The sequence below is a fragment of the Quercus lobata genome, chromosome 1 (genome assembly GCF_001633185.2).
Source record: "Quercus lobata isolate SW786 chromosome 1, ValleyOak3.0 Primary Assembly, whole genome shotgun sequence".
In the NCBI taxonomy this organism is placed as follows: domain Eukaryota; kingdom Viridiplantae; phylum Streptophyta; class Magnoliopsida; order Fagales; family Fagaceae; genus Quercus; species Quercus lobata.
This window is the reverse complement of record NC_044904.1, coordinates 1,288,901-1,304,221: the sequence shown is the minus strand read 5'-3', so window position 1 is coordinate 1,304,221 and position 15,321 is coordinate 1,288,901. Positions and strand designations below refer to the sequence as shown.

At 41.7% G+C, this 15,321-nt stretch overlaps 2 protein-coding genes across 2 annotated transcripts; one reads left to right on the top strand and one right to left on the bottom strand.

Moving 5' to 3' along the window:
• Positions 1–373: 373 nt before the first annotated feature.
• LOC115976930 (WUSCHEL-related homeobox 1-like) lies at positions 374–3,608 on the bottom strand. Its single transcript, XM_031098901.1, has 4 exons — positions 3,191–3,608; positions 2,508–2,816; positions 1,751–1,827; positions 374–1,038 (listed from the first exon to the last, which is right to left on the bottom strand). The coding sequence occupies exons 1-4, from the start codon at positions 3,351–3,353 to the stop codon at positions 691–693; spliced, it is 897 nt and encodes a 298-aa protein (XP_030954761.1). The 5' UTR covers positions 3,354–3,608; the 3' UTR covers positions 374–690.
• A 1,476-nt stretch (positions 3,609–5,084) lies between these two features.
• Positions 5,085–6,670, top strand: LOC115993118. The gene is made up of 2 exons (XM_031117399.1): positions 5,085–5,411; positions 5,492–6,670. The coding sequence occupies exons 1-2, from the start codon at positions 5,085–5,087 to the stop codon at positions 6,668–6,670; spliced, it is 1,506 nt and encodes a 501-aa protein (XP_030973259.1).
• The last annotated feature ends 8,651 nt before the right edge of the window (positions 6,671–15,321 follow it).

The following is a 15,321-nucleotide window of genomic DNA, read 5'->3' as shown; positions in this document are numbered from 1 at the left end:
CTATCTCGTACCATCTTTCTTCAGCTTTGACAAAACGTACTCCATCTGATAACTCTAACTGAAGATTACATAAAAAAAGATTCTACACATATTTACCTTGCAAGTAATTATTCTCGTGGGTTCGTTTTCCACAAACCAAGAGGAAAAAAGATCGCAAAGGAAACAACACCATTTATTCATTCATGAGACAAATAGTACTGTACTATCACATTCATTGTAATTATTTCCTTTGTTTGGTTGTTTGTTTGTATTTTTAATGAAACATTCACTGTCAATTCCAACACGCGAATGTGCAGCTGTGCACACAACAAAAACATGGTCTGAACAAAATGCTATTTTGAGAAAATGATAGAGCTCTACAACTCTTTTTTTATATATTTATTTTATGGAATGGAGCTCTACAACTTGGTACAACCAGCTAGGGATTATTTTCCCATGTCTTTGTCATTCACTCGTGCACCATGCAGACCATAATAAACAGGAAAAACAGTAACCATTTCCACCATAATGTAGTAACTATCTAACACACATATATATATTAACCAGTTACCATTTCCACCATTATGTAGTAACTATCTAACACACACACACACACACACACACACACACACACACATATATATATATATTAACCATGCATCTAATCTAACATACAAATCTGACCACTTGACGTGGGCTTCTTAGCTTTGTTTATTTCTTCAGAGGCAGAAATTCAAAGTACTGGCTTGGAGCAAGCTCGTTGTCCCTAGTTTTGTTAGGCACTAGTTTGATGTCCTCTTCTGTGACACCAATATTGGAATCACAATCACATTGATCATCACCATATAATGGAAAGAGTTTAAGGGTTTTAAACTCTCTTCTTTGATCCTCAGGGTCGGGGAAAGCTTCCCTTAATGACAAATCATGAGCCATCTCCTTATCTTGACTCGTAGCTTGCCTTTCTACTGTTCTACTCTTTTGTGATACTCTCCCCTCAAATTGAATCCACCCAAGTGATATTTTCTCTGCTGTTGCTGCTCTATGCATCAAAGCAGATTCCTGAAAATCACGAATAATACATGTTAGAATGATAGTTAATGGTTTAATGAATAATTTTCATTGTTTCAAAAACCATATAGTTTAAAATATTTCTATAAAGGTTCTTACCGCTATTTGCTGAATAGAAAATACTGACAAAACAGAATTCATGATATTAAGTCAATTTGATGATGTGAAGTCTATTATGCGGCATGAATTTTATTTGATATGACCCTATTTTTCATCTATCAAATGATAATAAAGAAAGTTTTGAACAATTTCAAAAGTATATAGACTAAAGTTAAATATTTTAAAGTATAATAACAATTTTGAAATAAAGATAAAAATTAAGGATCGAATATACAATTTAACCTAATTTAAACTTGTGGAGCACGTGATAGTTTATTAGGGTTAGAATAGATTATTTATAATAATATTTTAATCTTGATTTTTTTTACTCCTTTTAAATGGTTTAATTTTTTTGGACAAATGATAGTTTATCAATAAAAGTTAAAACTTAGTCCAAAAAAGTTCTAAAATCTTACACACAGCCCCAACAAAAAGTAAGGAATACAGGTTCTACTTCCCAACATCCAAAAGGTCTTGTTTCTTTCTCTTATTCTTTGAGCTTCTAATTATAAATTTATAGGGCATCTAATTTTCTTTTGGGTATAACTTTCAGCTAAAGTCAAGAATATTACACAAAGTACATAGATAAAAATGACTGGCGGACCTCTATAAGTCTTCTGCAGTTTAAAAGAGGTGCCCACTTCTTTGCCTGCTCAACTTTATAAACTTTCCTCCTCATCACTGTAGACAGAATCAGAAACAAAGCAAATTCAATTTTACACATCTCAAAGATTAAAACCACAAATAAAATAAAATAAAAACGACAAGAAGTTAAGGATTAATGTGTTTTCATAAAATAGTTTTTAAACACTATTTTTGGAGGACAAAAGGAAAACTCACAAATAAGATACTTTTATTAATTTAAAACTATTTTAGGAAAATTATTTATTTTGATTCTTTTTTCTTGAAAATAAGATGCATATGTTTTCAAGAATAATTATCTCAAAACAGTTCACTTTCTGTTTTTTTTTTTTTTTAATGGAAATCGAAAGCCCTTTAGCCTAGCTTCTCTCTCTCTCTCTCTCTCTCTCTCTTGTTCCCTTGTATTTACTTGGTCACTATTGTGATGGATGCCATGTTCTAGATCAATATATGGTGCAATAAAAATATCATAATTGAATGACAAGTTCTGCATCTTTTTCTTTTTCTCAATTTTTGGATTTTCATAAGTCCAACCTCATCACCTTCTAACTCATACTTTTACCACCATATTAAACTATGATAGTTATTGTTTACCAATAATTTATATATATATATATATATATATATGTAATTGTTGTGTGAGCATTAAGGGTATGGTATCTAAGAAAATGACGAAAAAATTGGATATGGTTATAAAAAAATGTATATATAATTGGTACCTGGTTCTTTCTTAACTAGACTTTTACAATCATGTTGTTGCACTTGTAAGTGTGAAGCCAGTTCACGCCGGCGTTTCTGCCTCTCTCTCGCTTTGTGATTTTGAAACCAGTAGAAAACATTCTTCCCTTCAATCTTACCAAACCTTCGAAGATATGCTGCAATCTGTTGGATCTGATCAGCTGTTGGAGTTCGTGTTCCATGTTGATACAACTCTTGAAGGACTAGTATCTGCTCCGGAGTTGGATTCCACCGTGAACTTGCCAGCGGTTTTGTGTTAAAATTTGTCTCAATTTGTTGAGTTACATAAGCTGTAAGGATAACAAAGTCATATGTGAGTGAAAGAAAATAACCAATGCTTGCTACAACTATGTAAGTACATCAAATATAAGGAAAAGTAGGAATAAAGAACGTGTAAAAATAAAGACAGACATGCCCCATTGTTGTAGAATAGTAAATTACCACTTATCTCAAAATTTTTAAAATAAATTTTTTGTTACTTCCAATTACATAAATTAATAGTTCAAACCACATTCAAAATTAGGGTATTTTCCATTTTTATAGAAACTTATATTCTTCAACCATTATTCTAAAGAGAGAGAGAGAGACATGGATTCAACCCTTTTGTTCTGTTCACACAAGCACAAAAATGGGAAAGAATTGAGAAAAATAATGTCGCATATACCTGGATGGTGATTCAGTGAGCAAAGATTGGTGTAATGAGTGGAATCACAGTAAAGAGGGGTTAATATTGGACTGACTGACATAGGCTTTGGAATAAGGGGTCGAAGTTTAAGACCAGTGAATGAGTTAGACACGTTAAACTCTTTACCATCACCACAACCCATTATCCACTTTGTGAATCACTGCAATGAAGCTGTGCCCTCTCTCTCTCTCTCTCTCTCTCTAGAGAAATGTCATATACATTCCAAGGTTTGAGTAAAAGATATGAATCCTGGCAACCCCAAAAAAAAGAGAAAGGAGTATATAAGAGAAAGAAGAATGAGAATGAAAAAAGTTGGGTTTCAAATGAGAGACAAGAAAGTGTAAAGTAGCAAGCAAGACAGTAGCAAGGTTGACCAAGCTTTCATATATATATATATATGTGTGTGTGTGTGTGAGAGAGAGAGAGAGAGAGAGAGAGAGAGAAAAGATTCAAAACTCGTACATACAAGAAAAAGAGAGAGAGAGAGAGAGACAAGAGAGGTGTGCAATAGGAGGACAAAGCTAAAGAATGGGTGCAGTGAAGCCTGGAATTCTGCGAGAGAGATATTGGGAGGCGAGGAGGTATAAAAAGGACGTGACCATTATGATAGTGTTGTATCATAAAAGCCCTATTCGAAGACACACCACACTATTATTGTTTAATTACACTGTCTTGTGCCTTTCACTCTTCTCAATCCAGCGTACTGTTTCCTTCAATATTTTCTCTCCTTCAATTCTCTCTCTCACACACATACAGAGATTACCAATAGTATATTCTGTACGTGTATCCGTGAAGGCATGAACTCTGCCTGTGTCCATATATTGTATAACAAAATGTTGGATGATTGCCCCCCCCCCCCCCCAATTGTTTGATAGGGCCCCATGCATTATAATTTTTGTGGCTATTTTCTTTTCACATATCATACAAATGATATTTCATCAAAAAAACATATCATACAAATGATAGTCAATTTTTTGAATTTTCTTCTTCAATATCATCTTCATCATATCATTATTATTATTATTGTTTACATAATAATGATAGAAATGTTATTACTGACAACATTTATATCTCTTTTCCTTTCCAACATCAAAGTTTGGACTCAAACCGACAAACCACAAGATAAGTAATTAATATGCTATAATAGAGGTATTCTGACTTCTGAGATGACAATTGTCCAAAAACATATGGAGATCGACAGTCATATAAATGAGGGTGAATTTATTCTACAAGGATGTGTATCCTTTTATAATTATAATAATAATAATAATAATAATAATAATAAGTGTTAGGGTAACGAATGTCCTTAGGATAATGGTTAATGATAAGCCCGACCAAAATGGTAATCGTCTATACAATGCAAGATAGGGACGATCTTACTAAAATCGTCCAGAGAGAAAAGGTCGTCTCTCAAAGATCCGAACACTCGTTCCCACTCTTCGCGGAACGGTTACGAGACATTAATCAACCTTCAGACCGTTGGGAATGGCAGCTCATCATTAACACCCAGCAAGGACGTTACCAGGCTAAGATTAAAGTCTCCATCGAGACTCCACCAACGGCTAGAAGAAAGGACCTGCAAGCACACTTATATAAAGACTGAACCCCGAAAGGGGTAGGGTAAGAAAACACTCTAGAAAACCACTTCCATTGTTCTCCTTTGTCGATCCCTCTGACTTTGGCATTGGAGACCTTTTTTGCAGGCACAACGTCGGCGAACTACTTCCTTTCGTTCGTCCACGGGTTGCAGAAGATTGGTCTGGCGAGGAACGGCTTCATCTGGACGATCATAATCAACTGACGATCAATTCATCATCAGCTTGGCGCCGTCTGTGGGAACGACGATTCAAACCGTGATCTGTCCCCAGTCCAAATGGAATCCAGTACAAACCCAGATCCTGCTGCGCTGGCCCTACAAATCCAGTCGCTATCAGCAACCGTGGAAGAACTCACGAGACAGAACCAAGAAATGAAACAACGACTACTACAAGAAAGCAATCGTGCAGAAAGGGGAGACGACGAAGACAGCAACAGAAGGCGAACCAGCACTCCGGAGGAAGCAAGCTCAGATCTTTTGAGAGAAATGAGGAAAGAGATGGACGAACTAAGAAACGCCATAAAAGGAAAGACGGACCAAAATTTGGAGAGGATCGTCCGGAAGACGGATTCGCCCTTTACCATAGCCGTCCAGGAGTGCCCTGTACCCTCCAAATTTCGTCTAACCCAGCTGGAACCTTTCGACGGGCTGAAAGACCCTTTGGATCACTTGAATACTTTCAGGATGACCCTAGGCCTCCAACAGCCCCTAACGAGATCTTCTGTCGCTCATTCCCTACGACCCTCAAAGGAGCAGCCAGGGAATGGTTCAACAAGTTGCCAACATCGTCCATTGACAATTTCGAGCAGTTGAGCAGCTCCTTTGTCCGTCACTTCGTGGGGGGACAGCGACCTAAGAGAACTGCCGACCACTTACTTACCATCAAACAAGGAGAGAAGGAACCACTGAGGTCCTACGTGACACGCTTTACCCGAGGAATGTTGGAAATAGACGAGACAGATGACAAGGTACATCTCACAACCTTCAAAGCAGGATTGAAGTCCAGGGATTTTGTGGCATCCTTGGCAAAGAACCCCCCTAAGACGATGGCCGAGGCACTGTTAAAGGCTCAGAAGTACATGAACGCGGAGGAAGCCCTGGCAGCTATTGATGGAGCAGATAAGAATAGGGAAAAGAAGAAAGAAAAGGAGGACGATCGAAGAGGGCTAAAACGGGAACGGGCTGACAGACGGAATGACGATGGAAATAGAAGGAGAGACGATAAAAACAATCGTCCATCAAAGTTCACCCCGCTGGTGATGCCAGTAGATCAGATTCTAACAGAAATAAGGGACGAACCATCCCTAAAGTGGCCAAAGCCACTCCATTCAGCACCTGGATTACGTGACAAGAGGAAATACTGCCGTTTCCATAAGGATCATGGGCACTACACGGAGGACTGTAGGGACCTAAAAGAGCAGATTGAAGAGCTCATCCGTAATGGGAAGCTACAACAGTATGTAAAAAGGGGGGATTTCGGTAGGTACGGGCAGAAAAGCCAGCCAGTGAGTGCACGAAGAGACGAAGATCGTCCCCAACCTCGTCCACAGAACGCGCTAGGGGAGATAAAGACCATCGCCGGGGGACCAACCGCCGGAGGATCATTCAAGTCTCTCAGGAAGTCATATCAAAGACAGGTAAACAGCGTCCACAATGTACCACCGTCAAAGCAAAGACGCACCAGTGAAGACTTGCATTTCTCTAAGGAAGATGCCAGAAGTGTGAAGCAACCCCATGATGACCCGCTCGTCATTATGATCATGATCGAGGGGTTCAACACGCGAAGAGTCCTGGTCGACAGCGGAAGTTCAGCAGATATAATCTATCTCCCTGCTTTCCAACAACTAAAGCTGGACCCATAAAGGCTTCGTCCTTTTGAGTTTCCCCTAGTCAGTTTCAGCGGGGACAGAGTGTACCCCAGAGGAATCACAACCTTAACAGTAACAACCGGGTCATACCCCCTCCAGGTAACCAACCAGCACAATTTTCTAATAGTAGACTCACCCTCGTCCTACAATGTGATCATTGGCAGACCAATGCTTAATCGCTGGAAGGCTGTTATCTCCACCTACTGCTTAAAGGTGAAGTTCCCAACAGAACATGGAATCGGGGAGATTAAGGGAGATCAAGTGCTGGCCAGGGAATGCTACCATGCCGTCCTGGCCTTAAAAGAAAACCATACGTGGACAATTGAGGAGAAGACGCCAGAGATTATGGAGAAACTTGAAACGGTAGATCTGGCTGACGGGAACCCTCCCAGGACGACCCAAATAGGGACGAGCATGAGTCAAAAGGCGAAAGGCGAAATCGTCAGCTTTCTGAAGAGCAACCTCGACATTTTCGCCTGGAGCCACAAGGATATGCCAGGAATCCCAGCAAGTCTCATCCAGCATCATCTGAATGTTGATCCGGAAAAGAAACCTGTCCAGCAGAAAAGGAGAGTCTTTGCTCCCGAGCAAAATAAGGCAGTGATGGACAAGATAAATAAGCTGCTTGCAGCAAAATTTATCCGAGAAGTCCACTACCCGGAATGGTTGGCCAACGTAGTCATGGTCAAAAAGAGCTGCTTGCAGCAAAATTTATCCGAGAAGTCCACTACCCGGAATGGTTGGCCAACGTAGTCATGGTCAAAAAGTCAAATGGGAAGTGGAGGATGTGTGTCGACTTCACAGACCTGAACTAAGCATGCCCAAAAGATAGCTTCCCGCTGCCCAGGATCGACCAGCTAGTAGACTCCACAGCAGGACACAAACTTCTCACATTTATGGACGCGTTTTCAGGATATAACCAGATACAAATGGCTGAAGAAGACCAGGAGAAGACCGCTTTTATCACCAGCCAGAGACTTTACTGCTATCGGGTCATGCCTTTTGGGCTAAAAAACGCAGGGGCCACCTATCAAAGATTGGTAAACCAGATGTTCGAGAAGCAAATCGGGAGAAATGTGGAGGTTTATGTTGACGATATGCTCGTCAAGAGCAAGGAAGAAGAAAACCATCTGGACGACCTCAGAGAGACGTTCGATACTCTCAGACGGTATAGCATGAAACTAAACCCGTCCAAATGTGCCTTTGGTGTTTCCTCGGGAAATTTTCTCGGGTTTGTAGTATCGCAGAGAGGGATTGAAGCAAATCCCGAGAAGGTCAGGGCCATCCTGGAAATGTCTTCACCCAGGACGGTCAAAGAAGTGCAGTCCCTAACAGGGAGAATTGCGGCCCTCAATCGGTTCGTCTCGAAGGCAACGGACAAATGCCTCCCGTTCTTCAAGACTTTGAAGAAGGCGTTTTCATGGACGGAAGAATGCGAAGCGGCGTTCAAAGAGCTGAAAAGGTATCTTAGCAACCCGCCCCTCCTGAGCCCATCCAAAGAAGGTGAAGAGCTATTCCTATACTTAGTTGTCTCAATCACGGCTGTCAGCGCGGCATTGATTAGAGAAGATGGTGGTTTGCAACTTCCTGTGTATTACGTTAGCCAGGCCTTCCAGGGCGCCGAGGCACGGTACCCACATATGGAGAAGATCACCTTCGCCCTGATTATGGCTTCAAGGAAACTTCGTCCATATTTTCAAGCCAATCCCATCGTCGTGATGATGGATCAGCCCATAAAAAAGGCAATGAACAAGCCCGAAGCAGCAGGAAGAATGGTGCAGTGGGCAATCGAGCTCAGCCAGTTCGATATAAAATACCGTCCAAGGGTGGCGATAAAAGCACAAGCACTGGCAGACTTTATAGCAGAGTTCACCGTCCCTGAAAACGTAGAGAACATCTGGACAGTTAATACTGACGGGTCGTCCACTCAACGCGGAGGCGGAGCTGGCATCGTCCTCACTTCTCCCGAAAAGAATGTCATCAAGTATGGAGTCCAACTTAAGTTCCCGGTGACCAATAATGAAGCAGAATATGAGGCATTACTGGCAGGATTGAGAGTAGCTCGAGCACTAGGAGCTGAGAATGTTGTGCTCAGGAGCGACTCCCAACTCGTCATTGGACAAGTAAGAGGGGAGTACGAAGCAAAGGAGGTAAGGATGCAGAAATACCTCAAGCTGACGAACCAATTGATCAGTTCCTTCAATTACGCAGAGTTCGTCCAGATCCCCAGGGACCAGAACACAGAAGCTGATGAGGTGGCCCGAAGTGCCTCAACGGACAGCGGAGGTAAGAGGTCCGATTGGAAGACGGAAGAACAAAACCATCCCAGCATACTGGAACTTCAGATTTCCTCCGTCCACACAGACCAGGGATGTACGAGCCCGATAGTCACTTTCCTTCAAGAAGGACGACTACCGGACGATCCGGAGGAAGCTAAAAAGATAAGGAGACGAGCAGCTAGATTTACGATACTTAATGACGAACTGTACAAAAGAGGCTACTTCCAACCGTATTTGAGATGTGTTGAAAAGGAGGAAGCCAGGTACATCCTTGAAGAAGTGCATGGTGGGATCTGCGGAGATCACACGGGGGCAAAGTCCCTCGCTAGAAATATCATGAGAGCTGGCTACTTTTGGCCAACAATGCAACGAGACGCAGCTGACTTCGTAAGGACGTGTGACAGTTGCCAAAGATATGGGAATGTTTAAAGAATCCCCGGGGAGAAAATGACCACAATATCGTCTCCCTGGCCATTCGCACAGTGGAGGATCGACATCATGGGTCCCCTACCTCAGGGAAAGAGACAGGTGAAGTTTCTGCTCGTCGCTATCGACTACTTTACAAAATGGGTGGAGGCAGAAGCTCTGGCAACAATCACCGAAGCAAAGGTACAAAGTTTTGTTTGGAAAAATATTGTTTGCAGGTTCGGTATACCAAGGACGATCATATCAGACAACAGTCGTCAATTTGACAGCCAAAGCTTCAGGTCATTTTGCTCGAGCTTAGGCATCAAAAATAAATATTCATCACCAGGCCATCCCCAGGCCAATGGACAGACGGAAGTAACCAACCAGACCCTGCTGAAGATCATCAAGTCCCGGTTAGTGGGGGCAAAAGGTATGTGGCCTGAAGAACTGCCAAGCGCCTTATGGGCATATAGGACGACAGCACGGACACCAACTGGAGAAACACCGTTCAGTCTGACATACGGCACAGAAGTAGTCATACCAGTCGAAGTTGGTCTCACAAGCTTAAGGAGGGAATTTTTTGACGAACAAACCAATGAGAACCAATTGAAGGAAAACTTAGACAGCCTGGACGAGATTAGAGATCAGGCAGCTGAAAGAATGGCAAAGTACCAGCAAAAGATAGCAGAATACTATAATCAAAGAGTGAAGCTAAGAAGATTCAACATTGGTGACCTCGTCCTTAGAAAAGTCACCCCTGCAACAAAGGACCCAGCACATGGTAAATTGGGACCGTCCTGGGAAGGACCCTACAAAGTCGTCCATTATTCGCGTCAGGGCAGCTACCACCTGGAGGATTCAGAAGGAAAAAGACTACCTCGTCCATGGAACGTCGAACATCTAAAGAGGTATTACGAAAAGGAACCATAAACTTCATTGTAAAACCAATTTGATTCTTCTATCTTATGTAAGCAATTGTTCGAATTATAAGTATTATCCAGCATCCCTTGAGTGTTATTGAGCAAATCATTCGCCACTGTTTTCAAAGATAAGCACAGAAGATCGTCCCCTAAAAGGCTTAACGACGATAAAATTCCTTAAATGGATGTACATTGTCCCTAAAAAGCTTAAAGACGATAAAATTCCTTAAATGGATGTACATCGTCCCTAAAAAGCTTAAAGACGATAAAATTCCTTAAATGGATGTACATCGTCCCTAAAAGGCTTAATGACGATAAAATTCCTTAAATGGATGTACATCGTCCCTAAAAAGCTTAATGACGATAAAATTCCTTAAATGGATGTACATCGTCTCTAAAAAAGATTAATGACGGAAAAATTCTTTGAACGAATTACATCAAAGCATCACGACGACAAAAGTTCCTTAAGTAGATGCACGTCGTCTCAAAAGCTAAATTTCCTTGATGTCCATGTGCATCACACAACATGATCTCGTCTGTACAGAAACAAGAGGGCCAAACCCTTCAAGTTGATCAACATAATCTCGTCCATACAGGACGACCAAAAAGTCAGATTATGGGAAACATTTCCAAAATCAGAAAAGCAAACGCAAACACAGACATTTATAAAATCAAACATAAAGTTAATTGTTCTAGAAGCAAAAATAGGGGGCCCCAAAAACAGGAAAAAAAAGCTGTTCTTGACTTGGTGCAAAAAAAAAAAAAAAAAAAAAAAAGAGAAATTTTCTTAAGGCAAATTAAGCTGGAGGGGCAATATCATCGTCCTGAGTGGCCTGAGGTGGGTCAACACCGGTAGAAGCCCCTGCTTGAGCCGCCTCGTCCTCCTCAATCTCCTTATCAACGGCATCAAAGTCTAAATCATCAAGACTCACGGCAGTACCATGCTTGACCAAATACCTTCGCAGCAGCTCGAACCCTTTAAAGTACCACTGGAAGAGAATAGTGTTATATTCTTCAGTGGTTTGGAAAGCAGTGACGGCCTTGGCCACTGCAACCTTCATCTTCTGAGCAGCCGTCGCTAGAAGTTCGTCCTTCTGCTTCACGGATTGTCTCTCGACGTCCAACTGCTCCGTCAGCACACGGACTTGCTCCTTGGAAACGTTGAGAGAGTCCATGGTCGTGATCAAATCCTTCCGTAAACCAGAAGCCTCAGCCTCCAGAGCTTCTACCTTCGAGTTGGCCACAACGGCCTTCTCTTCATTCGCTAGGTATTGAGTGGTGATGTGCATGGTCTCCCCCAACACCTATGGACGAATACAGAGTTAGTAAAAATTAGCTCAATGAAAAACAACAAAAATGGTCAGGCAGATAAAAACGAAGAAAGGGACAAGGTATATGATGATTCACCTGCACAAGTTTATGGACGTGGCGGCTCACCATCTCGTGTGAGGGAATGCTCGTGACTTCCCTCATTTCACCAGGAGTAAAAAGCTCGGTGGCACGGTCCATGGCCATCCCTGCGTCCGACCAAACGCTGGCATCAACTTTCCCTTTCCCTTTATTAGCAGCCTTCTGCCTCTTCGAAGGACGAGCGACCTCCTCAATTGAAATCCCAGGAGATGCAACCAGACCCTCTTCCAGATCAAGGGTAGGTGTGGACGACCCTCTTTCCACCGCCTCTTTCTCCTTCTCCTTATTTGTGATTCTCAGCCTCTTCTGGCCTATGCTGGATAGGGGCTTATTCTTTTTGCCCTTAATTTTGTCATACATCTCTTTGTTGAATTTCGACGTCATTTCTACAAAGAAAAGGCCAAGGACGAATTAAAGAGATGGGAGGACAAATAAAAAGAACTCAAATAACACGAAGAAAAGACGTGAAGTACAACTTACGTTTTCTCTCTTCACGGTCGAGGGTACTGAGTACGTAGAGGGAAGGTTCTGGGCCCAGACAGTGACGAGCTAAGGTGCGCGGATCAATCAGCTCACCAAAATCTTCTATCGTCCTTGCGTACCTGATGGCAGCCTGCACTCGCTCGGCAAACTTGGCCTCTAGCTCTGGACGGTCTTTCACTGCAAAGGACGACATTTAAAAAAAAAAAAAAAAAAAAAAAAAAAAAAAAAAAAAAAAAAAAAAAAAGAGAAAGAAAAGGGGCCAACAACAGTGGGATACACGCACCAATCAAAGGGGTCTCCCATCGTCACAGCAACCTAGGTACGTTCCCCCACAGATCATCAGGCAACGTTTCCCAACCGTCCCCAGACACAAAAAAGTATCTTGATTTCCAATAGCGGAAGGACGATGGAAAGTCAGCTACCAGACGAGCCTTCCTACTCCAGGGTACGAACTCATAGTACCCAAATTCTCTGGACTCCTTCAGACGATACAAGTGGACGAACTCATTAACTGAGATCATATCCCTGTCGGCAACGGTCGTCCAGATCACCATACAACTAACCACTATTCTCCAGGTGTTAGGCATAAGTTGCCCCGGTGCAAGGTTAAAATGGTAAAGAAGCTCCATTATGAATGGATGGACGGGAAATCGGAGGCCACACGAAAAAGCAACCTCGTAAAAGCAAACTTCTCCGTGGGCGAAGGCACAGGCCTTTTCACCCTTCCTGGGCAGACGAGCCTTAGTTCCCTCTGGAAATTGGAATTTGTCCTTAAATTTACTAAAAACCTCAACTTTCAAGGAGCAATTTTCTTTCAGGGCATGAAATCGACGGGCCGTCGCTGGAGCAGGGGAATGGGAGGACGAGGGAGCACGGGAAGGAGTGGTGGTCATAGCACCGATCCCGGCCTCTTCCTCGACCACGTTTAAGGACGAACCCGTTTCTAAATCACCTAACCCTTCTTTTAAACCCATATTTTCCTCTCTTAGGTGCCCTCTAATAGACCAAAACCAAGCCTGAGACTCCAACAGAAGAGGGTATAAAACACCCAACGCCGGACCTAACCCGGTACCCCTATCAACGAATTCCTCAACTACTGGGTATGAACCGGCGACGGAAGGCGCACCTAATAGGTCACCAGAAAGCTCTACCAAAGAACCTAGGCGGGCAAGGAGAAAAGCTACGGAAGGGAAGTTACGCCTAACTTCGAAAGTGTCCACCATTAAAGAAAAAGAAAAGGAAAACTAACACCACTACTCAGAGAAACCAGTGCAGAAAGAAAAGGAAACTTAAGTGACACAAATGCAAGGAAAAACCAAAAAGGAAAGAGAAGCGTAAATGGGGGTGGGCGTACCTGGAAATTAGGAAGGAAACCGAGGAGGTGAGGAGCAAAATACGCGTAGGAGAGATCAACTGCACAAAGAATGGGGAAATGAAAAAAAGAAAAGCCAAAAGAAATCAAAGGTTTCTGCCTTGGAAATTGCGGGAAAACTGAAAAGGCACTCACCGAAAACGAGGCACTCCCACCAGTAGAAATCAAACACGTGGCACTGAGAGGAGCCACAGCCGCCACTACGCAATCAATGCGGAGCAGAACTCCAAGCGCCATTACTGAAAAATAAATAAATCAAAAATAACAATCTTTTCATATTCCTATAATCGTCCAAATAATGGACGACCATGGAATAGGGGGGCAGCTGATAAGCCCGACCAAAATGGTAATCGTCCATACAATGCAAGATAGGGACGATCTTACTAAAATCGTCCAGAGAGAAAAGGTCGTCTCTCAAAGATCCGAACACTCGTTCCCACTCTTCGCGGAACGGTTACGAGACATTAATCAACCTTCAGACCGTTGGGAATGGCAGCTCATCATTAACACCCAGCAAGGATGTTACCAGGCTAAGATTAAAGCCTCCATCAAGACTCCACCAACGGCTAGAAGAAAGGACCTGCAAGCACACATATATAAAGACTGAACCCCGAAAGGGGTAGGGTAAGAAAACACTCTAGAAAACCACTTCCATTGTTCTCCTTTGTCGATCCCTCTGACTTTGGCATCGGAGACCTTTTTTGCAGGCACAACGCCGGCGAACTACTTCCTTTCGTTCGTCCACGGGTTGCAGAAGATTGGTCTGGCGAGGAACGGCTTCATCTGGACGATCATAATCAACTGACGATCAATTTATCATCAGTTAACAATTTATTTTAAGAAATTTTTAACACCACTTTTATGGGAAATAAAAAAAACTATCGAAATATTAATTGTTTTTTTTCCCACAAAAACTTTTTTTAAATGGATTGTTAACCATTACCTTAATGACATCCGTTAGCATTTCTCTAATAATAATAATAAAAGAGAAAGAATGACTCAGATCCAAGTTTCTATTATTGAGAGAATCAGATAATGTCATTGAATTATAAGATTTTTAACTAAGAATTTTGATTTTTGATAACCATGTTAGGAGTACAATATATATATATATATATATGGAATTAGGAGGGCATATATATATATATATATATATATATACAAATAATCATGAGAGGACATCCCAATAATGTCTATGCGTACGTGTGTTAAGTTGAGAACTAAAAGAGCTAGCTAGCTCCATCCTCACAATAATGTCTATACGTGTGTTTTTTAACCGTGCAATAAGGTTGTCCAATGTAAAGGAAAGCTTGGTACCAAATCACACAATGATGTTGTCGATCGTGTTGCCTCTCTAATTAGTTCCATATAGGGTTTTCCCATTACTCCATATGTTTCGTCATATTTATTATCTCTTTGTCTTAGCCAACACCAACCTGACTTGTTCCCCAACTCTTAACTATATATAGTCATAACTCATAACTCATAAATATGGCAAAATGATTTTGCATGCTTCTGTCTTGGTGTCCATCGACCATCTCTGGAAATCATTATTGTTGGATTTTTTCCGGTTGGACGTTATAACTGTTGAATTATTTGTACTTGCTAACTTAAATATAGTTGACATATATGTATATATATACTTGTTGTCTACGCTCTTGTGTGACGCAAACCATGATTAGAAAATTATTGGAAAGGTTAGCTTAGCCTAGCCTCTAGGAATGAGCTGGCATCATAGAGATAAAATTGAATATGATAAGCCATTAATAACTT

Bases quoted from the DNA above. Each gene is read 5' to 3' on its own strand.
- LOC115976930 (XM_031098901.1), bottom strand. From the start codon at position 3,353: ATGGGTTGTGGTGATGGTAAAGAGTTTAACGTGTCTAACTCATTCACT. The intron at 2,817-3,190 runs GTATATGCGACA...TTATCCTTACAG, and splicing joins CTCACTGAATCACCATCCAG to CTTATGTAACTCAACAAATT. The intron at 1,039-1,750 runs GTCCGCCAGTCA...CGTGATTTTCAG, and splicing joins ACTGCAGAAGACTTATAGAG to GAATCTGCTTTGATGCATAG.
- LOC115993118 (XM_031117399.1), top strand. From the start codon at position 5,085: ATGGAATCCAGTACAAACCCAGATCCTGCTGCGCTGGCCCTACAAATC. The intron at 5,412-5,491 runs GTACCCTCCAAA...GAATACTTTCAG, and splicing joins TAGCCGTCCAGGAGTGCCCT to GATGACCCTAGGCCTCCAAC.